Raw genomic sequence first — 22,325 nt, 5'->3', positions numbered from 1 at the left:
CAAAGCATGGATAGCAGAAAAGGGTACTTATCATAAACCATCCAGCTAGAACCACTTATACTTTACGTCTGCCTTACTGTACATCAATCTACACATATCACAAAAGCGGGGATAATCCAGTTGGCACAGCAATGTATGAACATTTCAACCAATGCCTATAAAATATGGCTGCATCCACAAAGACCACGTGACATAACACTCTGTACCAACATGATGTACGCATCAAAGAGCTGACACAAAAGTTTAATTAACTAAACTGAACAGCTATGCTGATGTTTCATGTGCAACATTCTGTGTAGTGCAGCTGTATGTGAAAACAATGAATGAGATTTCAGTGAGCTTTTTAAAAAACATTATTAAAAGTATTATTTTAAGACATTTTGAATCATTCTAATTAGTGTTTCTTCTACAAACCTAAGGTTTCTATCACGTTTGTATATTTACATTACATACTTCATAAAAATGATTGGCTCTGATGACATGTATAAACTCTACCATTGCATTAGAACAAAAGCATACGCCAGGGAAAACAAACATTTCAGTGTGTGCATATATATGTGATACCAGTACTCATTCACTTCATGCAGACTTCATCCATACACGAATTTAGGTATATCCAGAGGATTTTGGTTCAGAGCTATGCTTCAGTTTGCAAGAAGAGTGTATTAAACTAAACAAAATCTCATTGCAGGAACCAAGCTAAACACATCATCCAGTGTAAAATAAATCTTTTTTCTTAACTCCACTTCTGTATCCCGTATAATCGGGTTCCAGAATGTCACTTTGTTTGACAATGTCTAGTTAAGGTCCTGATTCCAAAATGTACCTTTGTTTGATGATGTCTGATTATAACTTTTTTGACCTACTGTGAAATCAATCACTGGACGGCCCTTTAAACTGTTAGATAGAAGTGAACTCTCTACGTTACATGCTTTTGAGGAAGGCTTTGTCAGTAATAGCTATCATTTTTGTTTTTAACCATCTGAAGTCTCAAATGGCCAAATGCAAAGTTGTGTCTCATCGCACAAATTGGGAGGCTCTGTGAGATGGCCAGGGTGAGGTGAGGGAGTGGTATTAGGATTTAATTTCAAAGCGAATTGCACTGAAGCTCCTCTTTAAAATTTACGACCGTCTCCAAATAGAGTACAAAACATTGCTGTAATCAGGTTGCACATTGCTAATATTGGCGCAATTTCATTCACAAAGCTGTCAAAACCGTTTTTTCAATAAATTACGATACCTTTAGAAATGACATCGTCATCATAGATTTTGGGATTTGAACTTTTTGGACTTGCGGTTCAGAACGTAGAGGTTGCAGCACTGTTTCACCTTTCCCTTGCCCATGTTTAACAATTTTACCACTGCTCATTTCGGAGGCTGCTGAAAGAAAGACAGAAAATAAAAAGATGTTAAGGGGAGGAATGGATGCACAGGGAGGGAAAGTGTAACATGAGCTGCATGTGCAGAGAGAAAATTCCCTATAGGTCGGTGTCATTTTATTTTTGTGTTCATACAACAAGCACCCACTTTGGACATTTATTTTTTCAATAAACAAAAAGTTTCCATGAGGGCATTTTAAAAACTCTACAGACTTCAGGGATGTGAAAGAAGCTGCCATGGCGGAGGCTCGCTTCAAAGCACTGAGGTCCTCGCCAGCCAGGTGAGGGTCTCTAAAATCTCCAAACAGGGCAGATGGTCCTGTCTCCAGTCAGACAACTCTACCTCCACTCTAGAGGACAACCTTAGGCAAGTACAGTCCCTGGGAGACTTCACTACCTCTGCTCTTCCCAGCTTGCCTGCATGTTAGTTCATGCCAGTTCCTTCATAAACATAGCACAGAGAACGGCATCCTCACACAGGATGCCAACCTTGATCTTCTTCTCATTATTGAGTTCTGAACACATGACACTTCAACACCTTATCTCGCTCGTGCTTCTCAACCTCGCTACTTGCGATGCATCTACCACGCCGCGACAGAGTGGTGGTGGCCTTGATGGAATTTTGAAAGACACATTAGCAGTATCACATCTCATCCCTTACCCCTTCTCCATGCTCAAATGCTTGGCCTCAAAATCATTATCTCATCCAACTCACTTAACAGCATCCTACTTTATCCTCCCCCTGGGCAGATCAATACCTTCGGTAAGTATTAGATTTCCTCTCCTACGTCTTTCTTAGCTCATCAGACTGCCTTCTTTTAGGGGATTTTAGCTTCTAAGCAAAGCTTCCTGTCCTAAGTGTCTTGTCTGATTGACGTCTGTGCAGCCCTGGAACTAGCCCAACTTGTTTCTGCCCTCATGTATCAGGCCAACCGCAACTGAGACCTTCTCTTTAGTCATTTGAAATGTGTACAGTGCACACAGCCCTATCAAGTTCTGTGGTCTGATCATTCCAGTTTAAGTTTAACTCCCCACAACACTCATTTTCATAAACTTGCGACCCTCCCTTAACAAGCCTGACACCAACACTTTACCCTCAACCCTTCCTCAATTCTATCCCCTTCTCTCGCTCTCTCAAATACTGCAGAGAACTTGTGGATTCTCCAGTCTCTCAATTAAAAGATGTCTCTCAAAACCTGCTATGATCACTGACTACACTCATCACCCTAGAAAAAAGAAGTGAAATTACTCTGCAAAAAGGGCAGAAAGATCTTGCCCTCCATTCCACCTGACGTATGCAAGGTATACTTTACAACACCACACACACACACACACACAGAAAATCCATTGGATTTGCTAGTGTCCTCTTCCAACATGCAGACTGAATTGTAACTTCTGCTAAATCCACTAATAGAAATGTTAAGATTGTTATATCTTCGTGAGGCACTATGTGCGAGGAGATCATGGTGCAGTTTCCCAAAGTTTTTGTGACCCACCTTTGGACTTTTTCCATCAGAAGATCGTAGTAATCTCTTATCTTCCATCTCTGTTGACAAGGCTAACGTTCTTTTTAGTTCTATTCCTTTTCTTTTCTTTCAGACGTCTTTCCTCCATCCCTTCACCGGACAACTTAGCTAATGCTTTCTGTCAAGGCTGGTTCCACAATGGTTCCACAATGGACGTTACCCACCAACGCCTTTCACCAATTCTCTCTGGTGGTGTACTTTGTTTTAACTGATCTTTGCAGTCTTTCTATTTCTGTCTTCCAAGTATCTCAGGATTGAAAACAAGAGCTCGTCATTTCGCTCCTGAAGAATTCTTCTATACATCTTACCATTTTAAGCACCTTTTTTCTCTTTAAAACTAAATTCTGGACAAGGTAATCAACTTTCAGCTGTCCACCTTTCTGGAATCCAATCATATTCTCGTAAAAACCTCTTTTTATTGATGAAAATAGAAAATACATTACAGGAGCATATCTGTCGGTGAAACATAGAGATACTCACATACTCAATAAACATAGAATTGACCATATTGTGTGTTGATTTTCTGTTCGTACCTTTCCTTTCCTACTTTGAACAACTATAACTCACTGACTCTATGGGAAGGGGAAAGCTGCGGTGCGGTGCATATGTTCTTCTCTCTATATGTATTCCATTTGCCCCATACCTTGTCCCATTTCCTCGGGCAGTCCCGACTTTCATATATTGTTTTTTCCGTTAGCATACACCAATCCATATCTTCCATCCAGGCACTAAGTGTTGGCGTCTAGGGGGCATCCCATGCTTTTGCGATATTTCGCTTAGCTCCTATCATTCTCAGCGTAGCCCAGGTCCTTTCCTTGCTATTCACATCTGTGGGTCCCCAAATATTAAGGAGGCAACATTTAGCGTCTAATTCCATTCTTATCTCCAGCACCTCTTCCAGGCAGTGAAGCACATCTTTCCAGTATTTTTTAATGTATTCACAGTCCCATAGTATGTGGATAAACGTACCCACTAGGTTACATTGCCTCCTACACTTACGGTCCGTAGGTATCCTATCTTGACTAATTTCTGGCATTAGAGATACATTCTGTGAAGGATCTTACGTTGTATTAGCTTAAACCTAGATGCAATAGCTACCTCCTTTGATGGGGCTAGAGCCTCTTGCCACTCTTCATCCTCTAGCTCCCTAATATCGTCCTCCCAGCATGTACGGAGTTGGGAAAGGGAGTCAGGCGTTTTATTCATTCATTTTTGATAGGCCAAAGCGATCACCTTCCTATGCATATATTCTTTGGAATCCAATCATATTCTTGATCGCACTTAATCAGCTTTGTGTCCACTGAACAGCACCTAATTTACCTTAGTCTCAATTCTCAAGGATCTCTGGCTGTTAGTAGATCAAATTGGATCTGCCACTTTGGTTCTTCCAGACCTTTCTGCGCCCGTCAACACAGTAGCACACAACATGATCTCAAACCATTAATGGTAGCCTTTCCCTCCATTTTTAGAGAGGTGATGTGAGACAGTCCTCTGCCCCACGCTGTTCAATGTCTATGTATCCCAACTTTCTAAACAGATTCAGTCTTGTTTTTATTTTAATGTTTCATGCTGATGACAGGCAAATCGGACTTAACTGTGAGGAGTTGTGTCGGAGCTTGGCAGCGGTAGGGATCTCAACCTTGTGAACACACTGTCTGCTGCCTTACCTAGGGACCTCAGTGTGTTCACTAAACAGGGGTGTGGGAATTAGAAATGCAGGCAGCATGGTGATGTTGGTGGTGCATTTCTTGCCTGTTGGGATGCTCTAGAAAAATGCTGCATTACATGAGCGGTGACTAGGGGTGGGCGGAATTTGCGGAATTAACCTTCGCAAATTATCGCGAGAATGTTTAAAATTATCGCAAACAAGCAGAAATATCGCGAAGATGCGGAAGTTTTTTTCCGGCATGTTCGCGCGATTTTCTGCATGGTTGCGGGTCGCCAACTTACCCATGTGGCTGCTTGCGGGCGCGGCCATCTTGTTTTGAGTTGTTCTCGCGGTGCATGATCGCGAGAAGAAAGACGTGATCGCGCGACGCATGACGTCACTGCGGGCGCGAACTGTCGCGAGACAGCGCAAATGGCTAAAAACAATACAACATCTCATGGAGAACGCGACCGGATCAAGAAAACTTGTCGGCGAACGCAGGGATTCAGGTAAGGCGATCGCGCGCGCGCGAGAATGTATCATTTTACAGCGCGAGCAAGAAACAAATTATCGCCAAGCTGCGGAAACCGCAAATGTCAAATTATCGCAATTTCCGCGAACGGAACGAAATTTTTGCCCAGGCCTAGCGGTGACCCCACCTTTAACAATAGAAAAATACTTTTCTTCCTTCTATTTCTATTCTTGCTTGGTGGTGGTTATCTTGCTATAGGCAGAGTTCAATGATCTTTTAAGATGCTTATGGTGCTTTTTGAAAATTATTTCTTGTTACTGTCCTTTACCTCTGGGGCTCGTCAGGCAGCATGAGTATTGAAGGGCACCACTTCCAGTGAAAAACTGCCTCGCAACATTGTGAGATGGTGGGTTTGCACCTGGCCTGCCTGCACTGAACACCTTTTTTGTTTTTGTCATTCTGGTAGTTTCTTTGGTCTTATGCCGCTTTTCCTCCGCCTTTTCCCTGCAGATGTGCAGATGCTCATTTGAGTCCCAGTTTGAGTGTAACCAAAGCAAGTAGAATGCCCGATCCCGCATCCCACTTAAAGAGGGCTCCATGTTTCAACTTCTAATTCCATTGTTTTGTTAGTCTGGGCTGACAACTTAGCGGATCGGGAAGGAAAACCATCTGATGGCTACACGAATTTCAAGAGGTGTCTCTTTTTAGTTGTTTCTTGGATGAGTCACACCCCTCTAAAAATCAATACAGACAAACTAAATAATTTCTTGCTGGCAAGAACTTTTCAAGATAGTCTAAGGACTTGCAGCTGACCAGATTGCCACTCCTCCTACTGAGGAAATATGAATTTTTTATGGTCAATTGTGTCCCCTATCTAGACCCCAACGGCTCCATGTACATGCTACAAGTACATGTATGTTCCCTCCACTTCAAGCTATGAAGACGCAAATACAATTGTGTCCAACGTTAATATGTCCTCTTTCATATCTGCCACGAATGGGCCAGATATTCAGTTCCTAAGTATGCCTTGCCACCGTCTTTATATGGTATACTTTTCATGTTTTCCAGCTCTGGCAAGGTAGGCCCTGAATTCTGCCATCGAGCTTTTTCCTGTTTCTGCCTCTGAATGCTTCAGCCTGGACCTGCATCTGTATCCATGAACTTTGTCTTACTTCCTGCGCGGCTAACGGTGCCTAGCCCGGCCTGTTGCCTGCCAAAACTGTATTCAGCCTTCAAGTTATCTGTTCCGCTCCTCAAGAAATGCATTCTTGTCTAGTAGCTTAGGTAAACATCCCTCCAGCTGCAGAGCAAAGGGCCCGGCCTTACTGCCTCCGTGCAAGTAATTCATGACTCTCGTTACCATGGTAGGCCCATGCCCCCTCGCATCTCATGTAGACACTTAGACGCTTGTACACGCACTAGCAGTCAGTATAGAATAGGATCTGTCCGAGAAGACCTTTCCTTCCAGATAATATAGTTCCTTAAACACAAGATATTAGATATGATTTAGGACTAGGTTGTCCTGACACCCCAGACTTCTGTCTCCTCATGTAGGGCTAAATGTCAAGTTCCCTTCACCCTCTAGTTACACGTCAATCACACGTCATGCGGCTGCGCGCGCATCTCTGCCATGTATTTTTGCTGATTTTGCAGGATTCTCTTATGGATCCACCCACTTGTGTCATCATCATAATGACGTTTTTAGTATACGCCTCTATGCACGCCTATTGTAACGCCTTTCTATTACGTATGTGTATTCTTATCAGCTGTTACGCCTCCTGCATCTGTCTTTACTGTAATGCATTACTATATATGCTATAACCTGTCAATAATGTATTGCTGATCCCTTCCTGAACCTTCGTGGTGACGGAACTCGATTGCCTGGTTCGAACCATCATTCCTTTGTAAGGAATAAATTCCCTATTATACCCTCGAATACCACGGATTCTGCCTCTTATTTTTACTGAGTTATTCGTATTGTATTTTACCGCATAAATTAAGTCTAGGTAATTTAAATTTACCACACTACCCTGGGTCCAACAGTTTGCAATCTAGGCTTTTTATTTGGTCAGACCCTCTTACTTTCACTTATATCAGCAACTCTTCTTCCTCCTCCTTTAATCATATCCATTTCCTACATAAGGCTGGTTTGCCTCTGGAGGCTTGCCCAACTTTGGTCCAGAAAGTGTTTTTTTTCCTGCCTGGACTACTATAATCCTCTCTACCCGAGTCTCCCAGACTTTGCATTTGCCCAGATTCAGCATGTCTTGGTTCGTCTCATTTTCCAAGTTCTTTGGAAAGCTCACCTTTCTTTTTACATCTGCTCACTCCACAGGCTTCCAGTACGCAAATGGATTGTTTTCAAATCTGCCTGCCTTTCCCACCATGTCTTTCACCAACAGATCCTCTTTACCTGCAAGCTAAACTAGTTCACCGCTATGTTTCCCATTCATTGTGTTCAGTCGCTCTTCATCTGCATGTACTATTAATCTCATGTTGATAGCTTCCAAATTTTGAAATTGTTTGCCCGCTTCTTTCAGACTTATTGAGGACCACCTCTCCTTCCTTAAGTCTATCTTTACTGTTTCAACTTCCATCTAAATTATTCATTCTGTTCTTATTGGTTTTTCCTCACCTGTGCCATGATGCCCCCCTATAAATATGATGAATGCAATGATGATGCGCTATATAAATATGATAGAATATAACAAAATTAGAGATGGGTGCTGGCCCCTATTTTGAAACTTTCTTCAGCATCATTTACTGATGCTAAAGCCTCGCTGTTGAGTAGAGGGCTATGTTTTGTGCCATCGTCCAAACTGATTTTACAGACCACTCAGAAAGTAGAAACGTTGTTCGGAAAAATATGTTTAAAAGGATTATCAGCACATTAGTGATAGACATACAGAAGCTGTAAGTTTCCATCGCTCCTTGTTGGGAGGGAAGATCTGCTGCATGGCTTTGAGAGTGTGCACCCATACCCTGGACTACCCAACTGCAAGCATTCACAATATTTGTGATTATCAGTCCGCGGCGCACACAGTAATCATGCATAAGCACTGAGGCATTACATGCAGGAGCAGCCGGCACGGATTGCGGGTGGGGGGGTGCACGGGGGGGAGAGGTGGGGAGTGGGCTGCATTGAAAAAAATGAAAAATAATAACACTTACCTTGCCGCCACCGTGTACCGCGTCTTCCCTCCTACTCGCCTGTGTCCGACTCCAGGTCGAACCAGGCTCCCACCCTTAAGCCAATCACAACACTGCAATGCGGCGTTGTGATTGGTCTGAGCACCGTGACACCGCGCTCAGCCTGGGGCTGTAGGCATGGACCATGCAGGCTGTAATGCAGCCTGCATGGAGAAGGGGGAAAGTGCGCATGACTGTTTTGGGAGGCCTGAGAGGGCCGACCAAACCGCCATTGCACACAGGAGTGTTCTACCACCTCTCCCCTGCAGCTCCGCCCATCCCCTCACGCCGCAGCAGGAGGACAAAAAAAATGATGATAACATTCCGTTATTATCATTTTATTTCTTCCTTTCCTTTGCTGATTTCTGGCAGTGGGGCGACGCTCCTCCACCTTAGCGGAGGAGCTGCCACTGATTACATGTATAAAGGTACTGGAGACCTAGAGTGAGGCACTGTGGTCTGGAGGAGCACACTAATTGTGCTTTCCATTTTACATGGGACTGACATCCATGTAAAACACACAAGATGATGGACGGAATGTTGCACATTGGCAAAACATTTCCCCCAGCCACAGATCTGGGTTTAATCCATCACTATTTTGCTCACCACGCCACCTCAGCTCAAACATGGCCATATGCAAATCAGTCTTGACCCTGTGCCTCATGGGAACAGTCCAGCCCAAACTGCCAAGCCATGTCTTTCCTGGACCGGAATCAAGCATCCTAGGTCCGGTTTTGGGGTTTCACCCCTCTTCAGCCAGGATAGCTTGACTCCAGTGGCGTAGTGAGCACGGGACCCACGTCTGAGCATACCCTTCCCACTTAGGGCGAACAGCAAAACACAGAAGATGATGAACGGAATGTTGCACACTGGCAAAACATTCACCCCCTGACATCCATGTACCAAGTCATAGATGCTTAGCAGTGGTGGAAGCATGTCGCTTTTGAATCTCTAGCACCATAAAATCTTTGTTCCTGTTCCTCATAGTGCACAAAAAGCCTACAAGCCTCACTCTCCAAAATTGTGCTAATGTACCATGAACTTTGCTGACAGCCTAACTAGATGGTATTTGTGCAATAAGTATTAGCCGACTGGTATTAAGAATCTGTATAGCATGCAAGCGTATGGCCATGAACCCAGTGGTATCCAGTTTAGATTTTAGAAAGCATGGTACAAAAAGAAGTAACCATCTTCCAGACAAGCAATGTGAAATACCAGACATTAAGGTATGGGAGGATGGACACAGGGCTCCCTATATATAAAGGTAGCAGTGACGTTTCAGCAGTGATCTCCTTGATTGTTTCTCTCTGGGCTGTCTTATTAGAGGAGATGGAGGTTGTGAGGAAGTGGAGGCAGCAGTCTCCTTTTTATGTGCACAATTAACCATTCTGTCTGGGTCTGCCTTTTGTCTCTCCTAGTAAAGCTACTGCATAGCTGGTGGCTGCCAGGTGTGAAGACTACACTATTCGTAATGTTTTTGTTTTGAGTGCTTCCCTGGAGACACACCTTGATGAGGGACAACACCTAGAGAAAAAGACTGCATCTGCTCTGGAGAGGAAGTACACACATCAAAAGAATGAAGCATCTCAAACCAGAACAACAGTAACAGTGGTATCAACATTACCTGTGTGGTAAAGGACTATAAGAGAGAGTTTGAAACTTCCACAAATGGATCCAGGATTTCTCATTGACCAGAGAGGAGACCCTTCGCAGAGTGTCAGGTAAAATTGTAAGAACAAAGGATGCTGCCTCTGATAGTCTAGAGGATTCAGAGGAGAAAGGAGACAGAGAGGTTTCTCAGCAGCTAAGACTTACCAAAGACCTTTCACATACCCTTCTAAAGGTGGGAGGGAGATTAGCCCAATTCTCTGGGAACTGGAATATGGTGACGAAAGACCCTTGGGTCATAGAAACAGTGAGGGGATACAAAATAGATTTCACTTGTACCCCAGTACAAAGAAGACTATCCCAAGAAATGTCCTTTTCCTGAAAGGACTCATCCCTTGTATCACAAGAGGTAAAAGATCTATTGGACAAAGGTGCAATAAAAGAAAGGATGCAATGTGGTATCGTAAGCAATATCTTTTTAGTAGAAAAGAAAGACAAAGGACTAAGACCTGTGATAAACCTAAAATAATTAAACGAATGGGTGGTCTACAACCACTTCAAAATGGAGGGAATACATCTTTTAAGGGATGTGTTAAGGAAAGGGGACTGGCTAACCCGTCTAGACCTCACAGATGCCTACCTTACAATCCCAATGTGGCCACCTCATCACAAAATTCCTACAATTCACCTAGGATGGGAAACTTTGCCAGTTCTGCAGCCTCCCATTCGGGTTGTCCTCAGCCCCTTGGTGTTTCACCAAAGTTCTTCGCCCCGTAGCGGGATGGCTCAGATCAAGGGGAACAGTGAGAGATGTTGTACATGTTAAGAAATTGAAACCAAACCAGCACTGCTTGCATTGGTGATGAAAGCATTCAGCCGCATAGATTGGCTAAAGAGAACCCCAACGTTTCTAGTTTCTGATGCAATATTCAGAAAGTCAGGAGAAACAGGATGGAGTAGGTAGGAAGGAGGGGATTCAGTGGTGGATAAAAATGATAGGACATTGGTTTTATATGTGTTCCGCTTGTGCAACCTCAATGCCATCCAATGTTGAGTGACTGGGAGACAATCAGTGATGCATGCATGTATGGTAGGTACAAAATATCAAAGATATGGGTGTCATTATGTAGAGGTGATAGGAGACTCTGGAAGGGAAGGTGAAGTCACTGGGAGAGGTGGTGTATAATGAGAATAGAAATGGGCGAAGGACTGATTCTTGTTGAACACCTGAGTGGGGTGGACGCAGATGTCTTTGAGTCCCATGTAACTACAAAGAAGTGGCTGGAGTGGTGTGAGGGGAACCAGGTATAAGCAAGACAGGTGACATCTAGTGAGTGAAGAGACAAGAACAGCACATGTTGTCCAACAGTGTCAAAAAAGGTGGAAAAGTCCAGGAGCAAAACAGCCACTATTTACAGATGTACGTGCATTCACAGGAGCTGGTACATATAGTGCCAGGTTTGGCAAAGGACAGGGTGCAGTTTCTTTATTGGAACCTCTGGCTCAGATGTCACATGTACATCTGTCTTCTGGAATTCAGGGTCAGCACAGTCCAGGCAAATCTGTGTGCCTTTGTCTTCTTAATACTCTGCAGCAGGATAAACCTGAAGACATTGAAAAGATACCTGCTGGAATCTCTGCACTGTGAGAGGATGGACTAGGTGTCAGTACCCATCAAGCGAGAGCTGCAGTGGGTGGCTAGGTCCACCAAACTTGAGCAAGGAAGTCTGATTTGACCATCGCTAAGGCTACATTTGTGACACAAAGGCAAGTACATTTAGACACAGGACTACACTGGACTATATATTGTTATGTCTCTTATTTTACTTACTGTGCAGCACTGTTACTGGCAGAACTGTAAAGAAAACGGAGTCACTTTTCTAGCCTCACTGACTGGGATTACTATTGGACATGCTCTTGCATAATTTGTGACAAACACTGGGGAACAGGGAGGGACAAACTCTCACATCCTCATGTTCAGTCCATATACGTGGGTAGAAAACATGGTGGCAGACAGGTTCAGCCGGGTATTCCAACCTGAAGAAGAGGGCTTTCATGGAGTCGCAGGAGGGTTGTCTACCCCAGCTCAATCTACTTGGGTTTAGGAGAGATGGTCTTTTATCCAGATAACACTTGTGGTTTCTAAATATGGAGGCTTGAAGAGTTAATAATGTCATTTAAATGGCTGCAAGGTCTTTACCTTGTCTTCCATTACTTCCCTGTACTTTGCCATGTTGAGAGGATAGGTATTACAGTCAAGCACCTCTTGTGATGTAAATTGTAAGTTTTATAAAAAATATGAGCATAGGCCTATATTATGAATTCCATGTCTATGGTTCTAATGAATATTTGGCTTTGAAGTAGCCGTTATGGGCTTGTTATATCTTTACTTAGACCCTTATTATGATAGCGGACGGTTGGACCTCCGCCCACTATTGTGGCAGCCAGGAGACCGCCTCACAAGCAGGCGGCCATCTGACTGCCGCATTGCGATACGACCACTGGGCTGGTGGCCACGAAGTGTTCCTTTTCACGGCGGCTTGTGCTATGGCCCTGGAAAAACGCTGCAGCACAAACTGCCGTGAAAAGGAACACTTCTTGCACATCCATTGACCATGTGCCATGCACCATGTGGTGCATGGAGGTGTGCAGGGGCACCACATGTGCACCCATGACCACTTAACAGTGTCCCACAACAGACGGGCCCTTTTTGGGGGCCCCAAATTCCATTTCTGACAGCCTTTTCATGGCAATCTTCCTGCCATTCAGGACTACGAATCCAACCCCTGCTCCAACGGGATCGCTGATCCTTGCGGAGGCAGTGGTTGTCAGGAATGTCGCCGCTCCGAACCAAAGATGGCGACTATGGAACACGCATGCGCGGAGGAGTCAGGCAGGGATAAAAGCCTGGCTTCCCCCGGAAGAAGCGCTTTGCGTACTGAATCCTGAAGCCCCGTATACCCAAAGCTCGTCCGATTCCTGTTTGGATTCCGTGTCCCGTGTTTATCTTTGACTCTTCCCCGTTCGCCCGTTGTGACATCGACCGCCGTTTTACCTCACTTCTGTCCCTTTCAACCCCGTAATCGTAGGGCTGTAGAGGATATCCCGGCGTCATTATTACAGAGGGAGGGATTCCGCTGCGGTGTAGTGACGTGAGAGCTGTACTTCCCGCCTACCGATCGGATCTGGGGTTAGCTCGTTCGTTGACCCAGTGTCCCGCCGGTGGGTCGGGCTGGAGGCTCTGCGTTCAGCTTCCCGGACGGACTTCCACTGCCCTTGGCTCCCGCAATTCAAACGCCGTTTTCCTTTGTCTCCTGAACTCCAATTTTCCCGCTCCATTTCTCCTGGAACTGTGGCTACATACTCTTTCTTTTGACTCCTGAACTCTCTGCCTGAGCCCTTGGTTTCGCATCATATCGTCATTAGCCAATCTCTACGGAGTTTTTCATTCGATTACTGCGACCCAACTGTGAGTACACCGGACATCAGATGAAATCAAGGAACACCTGAACACTGGTAACAATTGAAGGTCGCTCTTTTCCTTTATTTTTTTTCCTTTTGTATTTGTGCTGCTTCAACTGCTGCTAGCTCTATATATGGACTGAAGAATCCTGCTATCCTGACTTTAAGATTGCAGCGTGATTACCTTATATGTTAGCAGGGAGGAATTAATGGTGAGCCTGAATATACTTAGTTACAATTACTATCTCTCTGTGCAATATATATATATTTAGGTGCCAAATACGATCCGGTAAAAAAAAATCACGTACGACTCGTATCCGGTCTTTTTACCGTACGAATCGTACAAGTGCCGTACAAACTGGCAATCACGATTCGCATGGTAAAAAGCCCATACGAGTCGCATTGGGAATAATTCCCCACACGTCCTCGGGTCGGAAAAAGTGTCCGACACGTCCTCGGACGATTTACCGTACGAACGTGAAAAGCGAAGTCCGACCGGGGAATCACGATCCGTCCCGGGCATCCGAATGTACAACCGTATGGTTAAAAGACCGTCCGCACCGAACTCCAATAGCAACCATGGAGACATCCAAACAGGTGCCAGATACGCGCCGTACACCCCCCCAGCCCCCGCATGTACGCGCCGTACCCCCCCCAGCCCCCGCATGTACGCGCCGTACCCCCCCAGCCCCCGCATGTACGCGCCGTACCCCCGTGTATGTACACGCGAGTACATGTCGAACCCCCCGTGTATGTAAACCCTAGTACATGTCGAACTGTACGTGTCGAACCCCCCGTGTATGTACACCCGAGTACGTGTCGAACCCCCCCGTGTATGTACACCCGAGTACGTGTCGAACTGTACGTGTCGAACCCCCGTGTATGTACACCCGAGTACGTGTCGAACACCCCGTGTATGTACACCCGTGTATGTTCGAGTCGTATCCCCACCCGTGTATGTACGGTGCGTACCCCCAGCGCTGGGGGTACGCACCGTACATACACGGGTGGGGGTATGACTCGAACGTACACGGGTGTACATACACGGGGGGGGTTCGACACGTACAGTTCGACACGTACTCGGGTGTACATACACGGGGGGTTCGACACGTACTCGGGTGTACATACACGGGGGTTTGACAAGTACTCGGGTGTACATACACGGGGGGTTCGACACGTACTCGGGTGTACATACACGGGGGGTACGGCGCGTACATGCGGGGGTGGGGGGGTACGGCGCGTACATGCGGGGGCTGGGGGGGTACGGCGCGTACATGCGGGGGCTTGGGGGGGTACGGCGCGTACATGCGGGGGCTTGGGGGGGTACGGCACGTACATGCGGGGGCTGGGGGGTACGGCGCGTACATGCGGGGGCTGGGGGGGTACGGCACTTACCGGGCCACCTACTCTGGTCGTTTCGCGCCGTACTTCGCATTTCCGGCACTTTTTGGGTGCCTTAAAAATATTGCCGTCCGGACTGCTGTCGGTTCGAATCGTACTTCCTGGGTCGTGAAACGCTGCCTGGAAGCGTCCCGACGTCACGTCGCAGCATTCCCGGATCACATTCGTATGCATTTTTTCGTCGGTCGGTGTTTTTTACGATTCGTACGGAAATGGTGTTTCCGTGCGAATCGTAATTCCATGTTTGTAATGTTTTACAACCGGGTACGAGTCGGACGGAGAATACGCTCCGACCGACGGTTCGTACCCGGTTTTTACCGGATCGTAATCGGCACCTTAGTGTTCTCTCCTTGTTCTTACAGCCTCCTGGGTGGCCCATTTTATATGTTCCCCATACCAGAACAGGAAGAAGGGAGATATAAGGTATAGCACTGAATTGGGAGGGTTAGACAGGATACGTCATATCATCTGTTAGCTAACCCCTCCTTCTTTCTTTTAGCTACCTTACAGTGAAGCGACTGAAGGCAGAGACTGTGCAAGACATTCATCCCCTTTTTTCTTTCCTTGTTTTGTTTCCCTTCTTCCCCTAATCACCTCTATAGTATAGAGTCTGATATACTTAGGTGGTGGTTGAGGGAAGTTGTGGATATTGTCATCAGTTCCTGGGCGCCTCTGCAGAAACACAGGTGAGACACATCACTGTCCTAAAGAACCCGACAGTGGTCTCCCCCAGCCCCCCCGACTTCTGTGGGTCCGCCCACTGGTATTGTAATGCAGCGGTCAGACCGATGGCCTGTCGGTAGCGGTCTGCCCACCATCATAATCAGCTGCTTAGTAAGGACTAAAACAAGGAAGTGCTCTGATTACATATCTGTAATCTCCATTGATTTTGTCGTACTCATTCTCTGCTAACTTCATGCTTTTCTTTCCTCGCTCTTTATAGGTCTGATCTGACTTCAGTGTTTGTTGCAGACCTAAGTTGGACAGATTATCTTACAAAACTGAGGGGACCCTTTTAAAAGGAGTAGCGTTCTTTTTTAATAATTAAGGTGGCGGGGGGAGGAGCCTAGCGCGCAACCAAGATGGCCGCGTAGGTGCGAGGCTCCCGAGGACCTCCGCGACCTCCTGCATAAATCCTGACTATATCCTGTCCTAGACGAGGGGACTGTGTTTGTGAGCCCGAGCTGAGGTGCCACCCGTTTTCCGTTTCCGAATCGGACCTCGGACACCGGCGGGAGCACCGATTGAGGTTTGCGGCCTTCTCCACGCCGGCCCCCCGGATTGGAGTTGTGGGGCGATCCGGAGACAAAGTGAACAACAGCGGCGGGCAAGGCTGAGCGACTCGCGTACCCCGCACTTTCACTTTCGCTTTTGCGCCCTCCTTGCTGCCAGGCGAGGTAGGGTTGCGGGGCGGTGTGCGGTGGTGTGGCCTCGTTGGGGTGCCCTGCCGGCCCGCCGGCTGTGATCCGCCCTGCGGAGCTGTGGTCGCCCCCCCCCCCGGAGCCCGTGAACTGGTTTGTCGGCCCCTTTCAAGGAGATTGGCACGATTTGGGTACTGGAACCATGTCCACAAAGCAAGATGGCGACCGGGCAAAGGTGAAATCGACCCGCCGTGGCACAGCCCATCAGTCCAACAACATGGACCGCTACACCCTCCAGAAGGGATCTCCAGAGGCGCCGCGTGGGTCCCCTGCGGGCCCGACTGATGCTCCTGCTCTGCCCGCGGATCTGACCCTCCGAGACGTCATGGGCGCCATCGCCGAGATGAAGGCCTCGGTGGACCAGCGCTTCGACACTCTGGCGCAGAAGATTGACTCGGTCCTCGTGGATGTGGGCCTGGTGAGGGCCGATCTGTCTAAGACGAATGACCGGGTCGATACTTTGGCCCACACTACCTCGGGCCTTACAACGGACGTGGCGGCCCTCCAAAAGGAGGTGCGCCGGCTTGGCCAGGCGAGCGCCCTGATGGATCGTCGACTGGAGGATTCCGAGGGTCGGGTCCGGAGGAACAATGTCCGCATTATCAGGGTGCCGGAGGGACGTGAGGAGGAGGCGGCGGATCTGTTTGTGGAGGACCTGATCCTCACCCATCTCCAGCCCCGGGGGCTGAGTAAACTCTTTGCGGTGGAACGTGCCCACAGGGTCCCCGGAGGAAGACCTAAGGCCGGAGCCCCTCCGAGGCCTCTCATTGCCCGGATTTTCAACTTTCGGGACAGAGACGCTATCCTGCAGACTTCTAGGCTACAAGGACCGGTCAGACTCGACAATATGGACGTAAACTTCTATCCTGATTTTACTCCGGCGGTCCAGAAGCAGAGACTGAGTTTTCTCGGAGTCAAACGTCGCCTACGGGACCTGAACATCAAGTATGCGATGCTTTTTCCAGCGAAGTTGAGGGTAGAGGTGGATGGCCGCACGCACTTTTTTGATCGTCCCGAGGCGGCCGGGAACTGGTTGGACACTTTGCCCGGGGATCGGGGCCGGGGGGGTGAGGGGGGCGCGGTTGGCGGAGAGGGCTCGCCGGATCAGGACTGAGGGACTAATAGTAGGCCTTGCTCTGGACAACATTGCTGCCACCATTGTCTGATTCTGTAAGTTCCCCTCCTGTGGAGGTCGTACGGGGTCTCTTGGGGGCTTTCCCTCCTCCTCTGGGGGACTAGTTAGTTTTCTCATTTATGGGGCGACAGGCACACTGCACTTTGGGGGGGCTGTCTGGGCTCATGCAGGGGTGCAGGGAGGGGGGAGTTTTGTTGGGATGGGTGGGTTGGGGTGGGGTGTTGTCCGTTTTTTCCGCAAGGCAAACCCTTTACTGTATTGGTGTTTTTGTGGTGCTCTCGGGGGGACGAATGATGGCTTCTGTGTGTGATGGGGGGTAGGGATCTGACTTTGTTGTCGTGGAACGTTAATGGACTGGGGGATAGGATTAAGCGAGGTGTGGTCCTTCAGTATCTGAAACGAATTTCGCCAGATGTGGTTTTTCTGCAGGAGACACACCTCATTGGTAATTCCTTTTGTGCCATGAATCGGCGTGGCTATCGTCTGGTGGCCCACTCGGGCTTCACGTCTGGCTCGCGGGGGGTGGGCATCATGGTGAAGAACTCGCTCCCGCTGGAAATAGACGAGGTGCGCCATGATGAGAGGGGACGCTACACAGCCTTGGTGGGGAGAATGGAGGGCAAAGTAGTTGTCTTGGTTTCAGTGTACGTCCCACCGGGGTTACAGTCTACCACTTTTGCGGACCTGGGGCGCCTCCTCCTTGACCTTCCGGGGGGGCTTCTGGTGGTTGGGGGGGACTTCAATGCTGTGGCTTCTGGGACTATGGATCGTTACCCCCCTAGGGACCTCCCCCGGGCGCAGGCGTGGCTGTCCGGCCTCTTAGATACACTGGGATTGGTGGACTGCTGGCGTTTAAAACATCCCACGCAGCTGCAGTACACTTTCCATTCGGGTGCCCATGGTAGCCTCTCGCGGCTTGATCATATCCTTGTCCCTGCCGCCTATGCTGGGAGAGTGGGAGAGGTGCGCCATCTGGCGCGGGGTATTTCAGATCACTCCCCGCTCCTGTTGCACTTTGATGTCTTCCCGAGGGGGGAGGGAAGGGTAGCTCCAATCAATGCCTGGTACCTGCGCGACCCCACTATTCGTGCTGACTTGATTAAATCCTTGCAGCGGTATTTTGAGGAGAATGTGGGGTCTGTCCCTTCGGCTATCTCCCTGTGGGAAGCCTTCAAGACAGTTCTTAGAGGGGAGGCCCTCTCCTTCATATCCCATGCTCGGAGGCGCGAGCAAGAGGAGGTGACCCGGGTGGAGGCCGAAATTACTGAACTAGAGGGTGATCTGGGGAGTGGGGCGACGGATGCTGCACTGCATGCTCTACATCTTAAGCAGGCGGCCTATAGGGCCCTAGTCACGGAGGCAGCCAGGGGCCTTAGTAGAGAGCAACAGGGGCGACTGTATGATGTGGGCGATAAGGCTGGTAAATTGATTGCGTGGTTGGATAAGAAGGAGAGAGCGAGTCGTGTGGTCCCGCTGATTGAGAGGATGGATGGTGTACGTGTCACCGAGCCAGAAGACATTGTCTCTTGCTTCGCGGATTATTTCCGTGAGGTGTATTCCCCGGTCTCTCCCTGCTCGGAGGCGGATTCCCATGCCCTGCTTCGGGATATCGCGCTGCCCTCCCTTTCGGTGGAGGACAGGGAGTCGTTGGATGCTGCTCCCACCTCGGACGAAATTGCCCTCGCCATACGCTCGGTCGCATCTGGCAAGGCCATGGGCCCGAACGGCATCCCTATCGAGTTGTATAAGCTGCGACCGGATGTACTGGCACCCCACCTCCGCGCGATGTTCCTGGCGGCCCACTCGCGGGGCTCCCTCCCGCCGGACCAGCGTCTGGCTACAATTGTGGTGATCCACAAGGAGGGGAGACCCCGAGACCGGGTTACATCCTATCGGCCTATCTCGCTCTTGAACGCGGAGCCCAAAATCCTCGCCAAGGTGCTCGCCAACCGGCTGGTCGGCGTGGTGGGCGATCTGGTCCACCAAGACCAGTCCGGCTTTATTCCCCATCGCAACACGGCCCTTAATCTGCGGCGCTTACACGGGGTGCTCACGCGTGTTCCGTTTGTGCGGGAGCCGGCCATCTTGGCGTCCTTAGACGCCACCATGGCGTTTGATACGCTCGAATGGCCATACATTTGGGCGATGCTGGCGAAATTTGGATTTGGGCCGGGGTTCATCAGCTGGGTCAAATTGTTGTATTCGGGCCCATTGGCGCAGGTGGTAGTGAATGGACGAGTCTCAGCCCCATTCGCGCTGGGGCGGGGCACGCGACAGGGTTGCCCCTTGTCGCCGCTCCTGTTTGCAATGGCCTTGGAACCCCTGGCGGAGTGGCTGCGGTGGCACCCTTCCATCCGTGGTCTCCGTTGGACCCCCGAGTATGAGGACCGCGTGTCCCTCTATGCTGACGATATCCTTTTGTACCTAGCCTCCCCGCGCAAATCACTGATTGTCCTGGTTGATGTCCTGCGCTCCTTTGGCCGTAATTCAGGCCTCGTCATCAACTGGGCTAAATCATGTGTCTATGTGCTTTCCGGGGAGGCTCCCGTTCTCCCGCGGGGCTGTCCGATCCAGATTGCCTCGCAGGGATTTCGGTACCTGGGTGTCTATATCACGCTGGACCCGGAGGCTCGCTACGAGCGGAACTTGCTTCCCCCCCTCCAGCGCTTGAAGGAAGACGTTGTGCGCTGGCGGCGTCTGCCGCTTTCGCCGCTCGGCCGGGCGGCATTGTTTAAGATGATGTCGCTGCCGCGCTTCCTGTACGCTCTCCAGAATACTATGGACTTAGTCCCGGCGCGCTACTTCCGCGAGGTGGAGAGTCTACAGCGCCGCCTTTTCTGGGACGGGAGGCCGCGTATAGCCCTGGCGAAGTTGACGCTCCCGTGGTACGACGGGGGGATTGCCCTCCCGGACATTAAGCGGTATTACTGGGCCTCCCAGCTAGCTGCAATTAATCACGGCCTCTATGGGCCCGCTTTAAACCCGGCATTTGAAATGGACAAGATGCTCCTGCCCGGTGGCGATTACAATCGAGCGCTCTACTCTGGCGCGCCCGATCCCCGCTTGATGGGCCCCACGCGTGTCATGGTGCGAGTGTGGCACGCGGCCAACGCAGCTATGGGGTGGAAGGACCGTTTGACCCGGGCGTCACCGTTGTATGCGCCGCAGCGGTTGGGTTCCCTGTGGACCTCGAAGGGCTTCGAGAAGTGGGACACGATAGGCATCAGTAAAGTGGGGGATCTCTGGACGAGGGGGGGATTCAAAACATTCGAGACGCTGCAGACGGAGTTTCAGCTGCAGGGCAGTGAATACTTTCGGTACTTGCAGGTCCGTCACGCCCTGGGCTCCGTCTTCCCAGACGTCGCCTCCATCCCGGAGTCTTCCCCCCTGGAGGATAGAGTGCTAGACGGCCACGTTCCGGACAGCACGATCTCCCTCATTTACAAGAAATTGATCAATGACCGCTCGGGCTTGCTGACTGGCCTCCGCGAGGCTTGGGTTGCCGATGGGCTGGAGTTGGACGACGAGGACTGGATTTCCGCGGTGGCAGTAGGTGGCTGGAAAGTAGCAACATACACATACTCCTTTAGTAAGCACAGGATAGAGTAATCAGAGCATTACCCTTCATGAGATGCTAGTACTACATAACACAAATGACAGCTCAGACCTTTAAGGGGATGAATAAGCTCCACTGGCCTTTTAAACAGTACAGATCAGAATTAATGTATGACTTTATTGTTAAAAATCATATAGATTTATAATATCAAAGCTTAACTGTTGTCCATCAGAGTCTGATTCCCATAGAACTTTGCATGTTGGCTCTTGTAGTTTACCTTTTCCCACTCTATGTAGGTACCAGTTAATCTGAAAAATAAAAAAATCACAATTGATGAGCGGAATACAGACCAGCCCCAATCATTCAACTCAGTACAAAGATCTGGATCTAAATCCATCAGATTAAACCCAGATCCTTGTGACTGGGGGTGAATGTTTGCATTGTTCACCCTCCCGGCCATCATTTATTCTTTTGCTTTAGTAGCCCTAAGTGGGAAGGGTATGCCCAGACTTGGGTCCCGTGCATACTGTGACACTGGATTCAAGCTAGCCTGGCTGATGAGTGGTGATACCCCAAAACTGCTCCCAGGATGCTTGTTTCTGGTCCAGGGAGGACCTGGCTTGGCAATTTGGACTGGAATGTTTCCATGAGCATCAGGGTCAAGACTGATTTGCATATGGCTGGGTCCAAACTGGGGTGGTGTGGTGAGCAAAAAACGATGGATTAAACCCAGATCCTTGTGACTGGGGGTGAATGTATGCATTGCTCCGCATTGCATCCATCATTTATTTGTTTACTTTTGTCGCCATAAGTATGAAGGGGATGCCCAGACATGGGTCCCGTGCTCACTGTGCCACAGGATTCAAGCTAGCCTGGCTGATGACGGGTGATACGCTGAAATTGGCCCCAGGGAGCTTGTTTCCGGTCCAGGGAGAATATGGCTTGGCAGTTCGGGCTGGACTGTTCCCATGAGGAGCAGGGTCAAGACTGATTTACATATGGCTGGGTCCAAACAGGAGTTGCGTGGTGAGGATGGATGGACACAGATCCTTGTGACTGGGGGTGAATATTTGCATTGGTCAGCATTCCATCCATCATTTGCTCTTTTTGCTTTTGTCACCCGAAGTGGAAAGGGTATGCCGGGTCAGACGTGGGTCCCGTTCTGATTGTGCCACTGCATTCAAGCTAGTCTGGCTGATGAGGGGTGATACCCCCAAACCGGTCCCAGGATGCTTGTTTCTGGTCCAGGGAGGCCCTAGCTTGGCAGTTTGGGCTGGACTGATACCATCAGGAGCAGGGCTAAGACTGATTTGAATATGGCTGGATCCAAACTGGGGTGCGCGTGGTGAGCAAAAAAACAATGGATCAAACCTAGATCCTTGTGACTGGGGATGAATATTTCCATTGTTCAGCATTCTGTCCATCATTTGTTCTTTTTGCTTTTGTCAGCCTGAGTTGGAAGAATATGCCCAGACGTGGGTCCTGTGCGCAATGTGCCAACGGATTCAAGCTAGTCTGGCTGATGATG

The 22,325-nt window shown here is 49.0% G+C and overlaps 1 protein-coding gene across 1 annotated transcript in view; it reads right to left on the bottom strand.

Moving 5' to 3' along the window:
- The window catches only part of FAM216A (family with sequence similarity 216 member A), a 216,517-nt gene that overhangs the window by 100,324 nt on the left and 93,868 nt on the right, over positions 1 to 22,325 (bottom strand). Inside the window, exon 3 of the mRNA XM_085633930.1 lies at positions 1,241 to 1,380. Coding sequence (XP_085490056.1) covers positions 1,241 to 1,380 — 140 coding nt within the window. The remainder of the gene's footprint in view (positions 1 to 1,240; positions 1,381 to 22,325) is intronic.

The sequence above is a fragment of the Triturus cristatus genome, chromosome 11, assembly GCF_964204655.1.
Source record: "Triturus cristatus chromosome 11, aTriCri1.1, whole genome shotgun sequence".
Lineage (NCBI taxonomy): Eukaryota > Metazoa > Chordata > Amphibia > Caudata > Salamandridae > Triturus > Triturus cristatus.
Note: the sequence above shows the minus strand (reverse complement) of the source record. Positions and strands in the feature narration are given on the sequence as shown.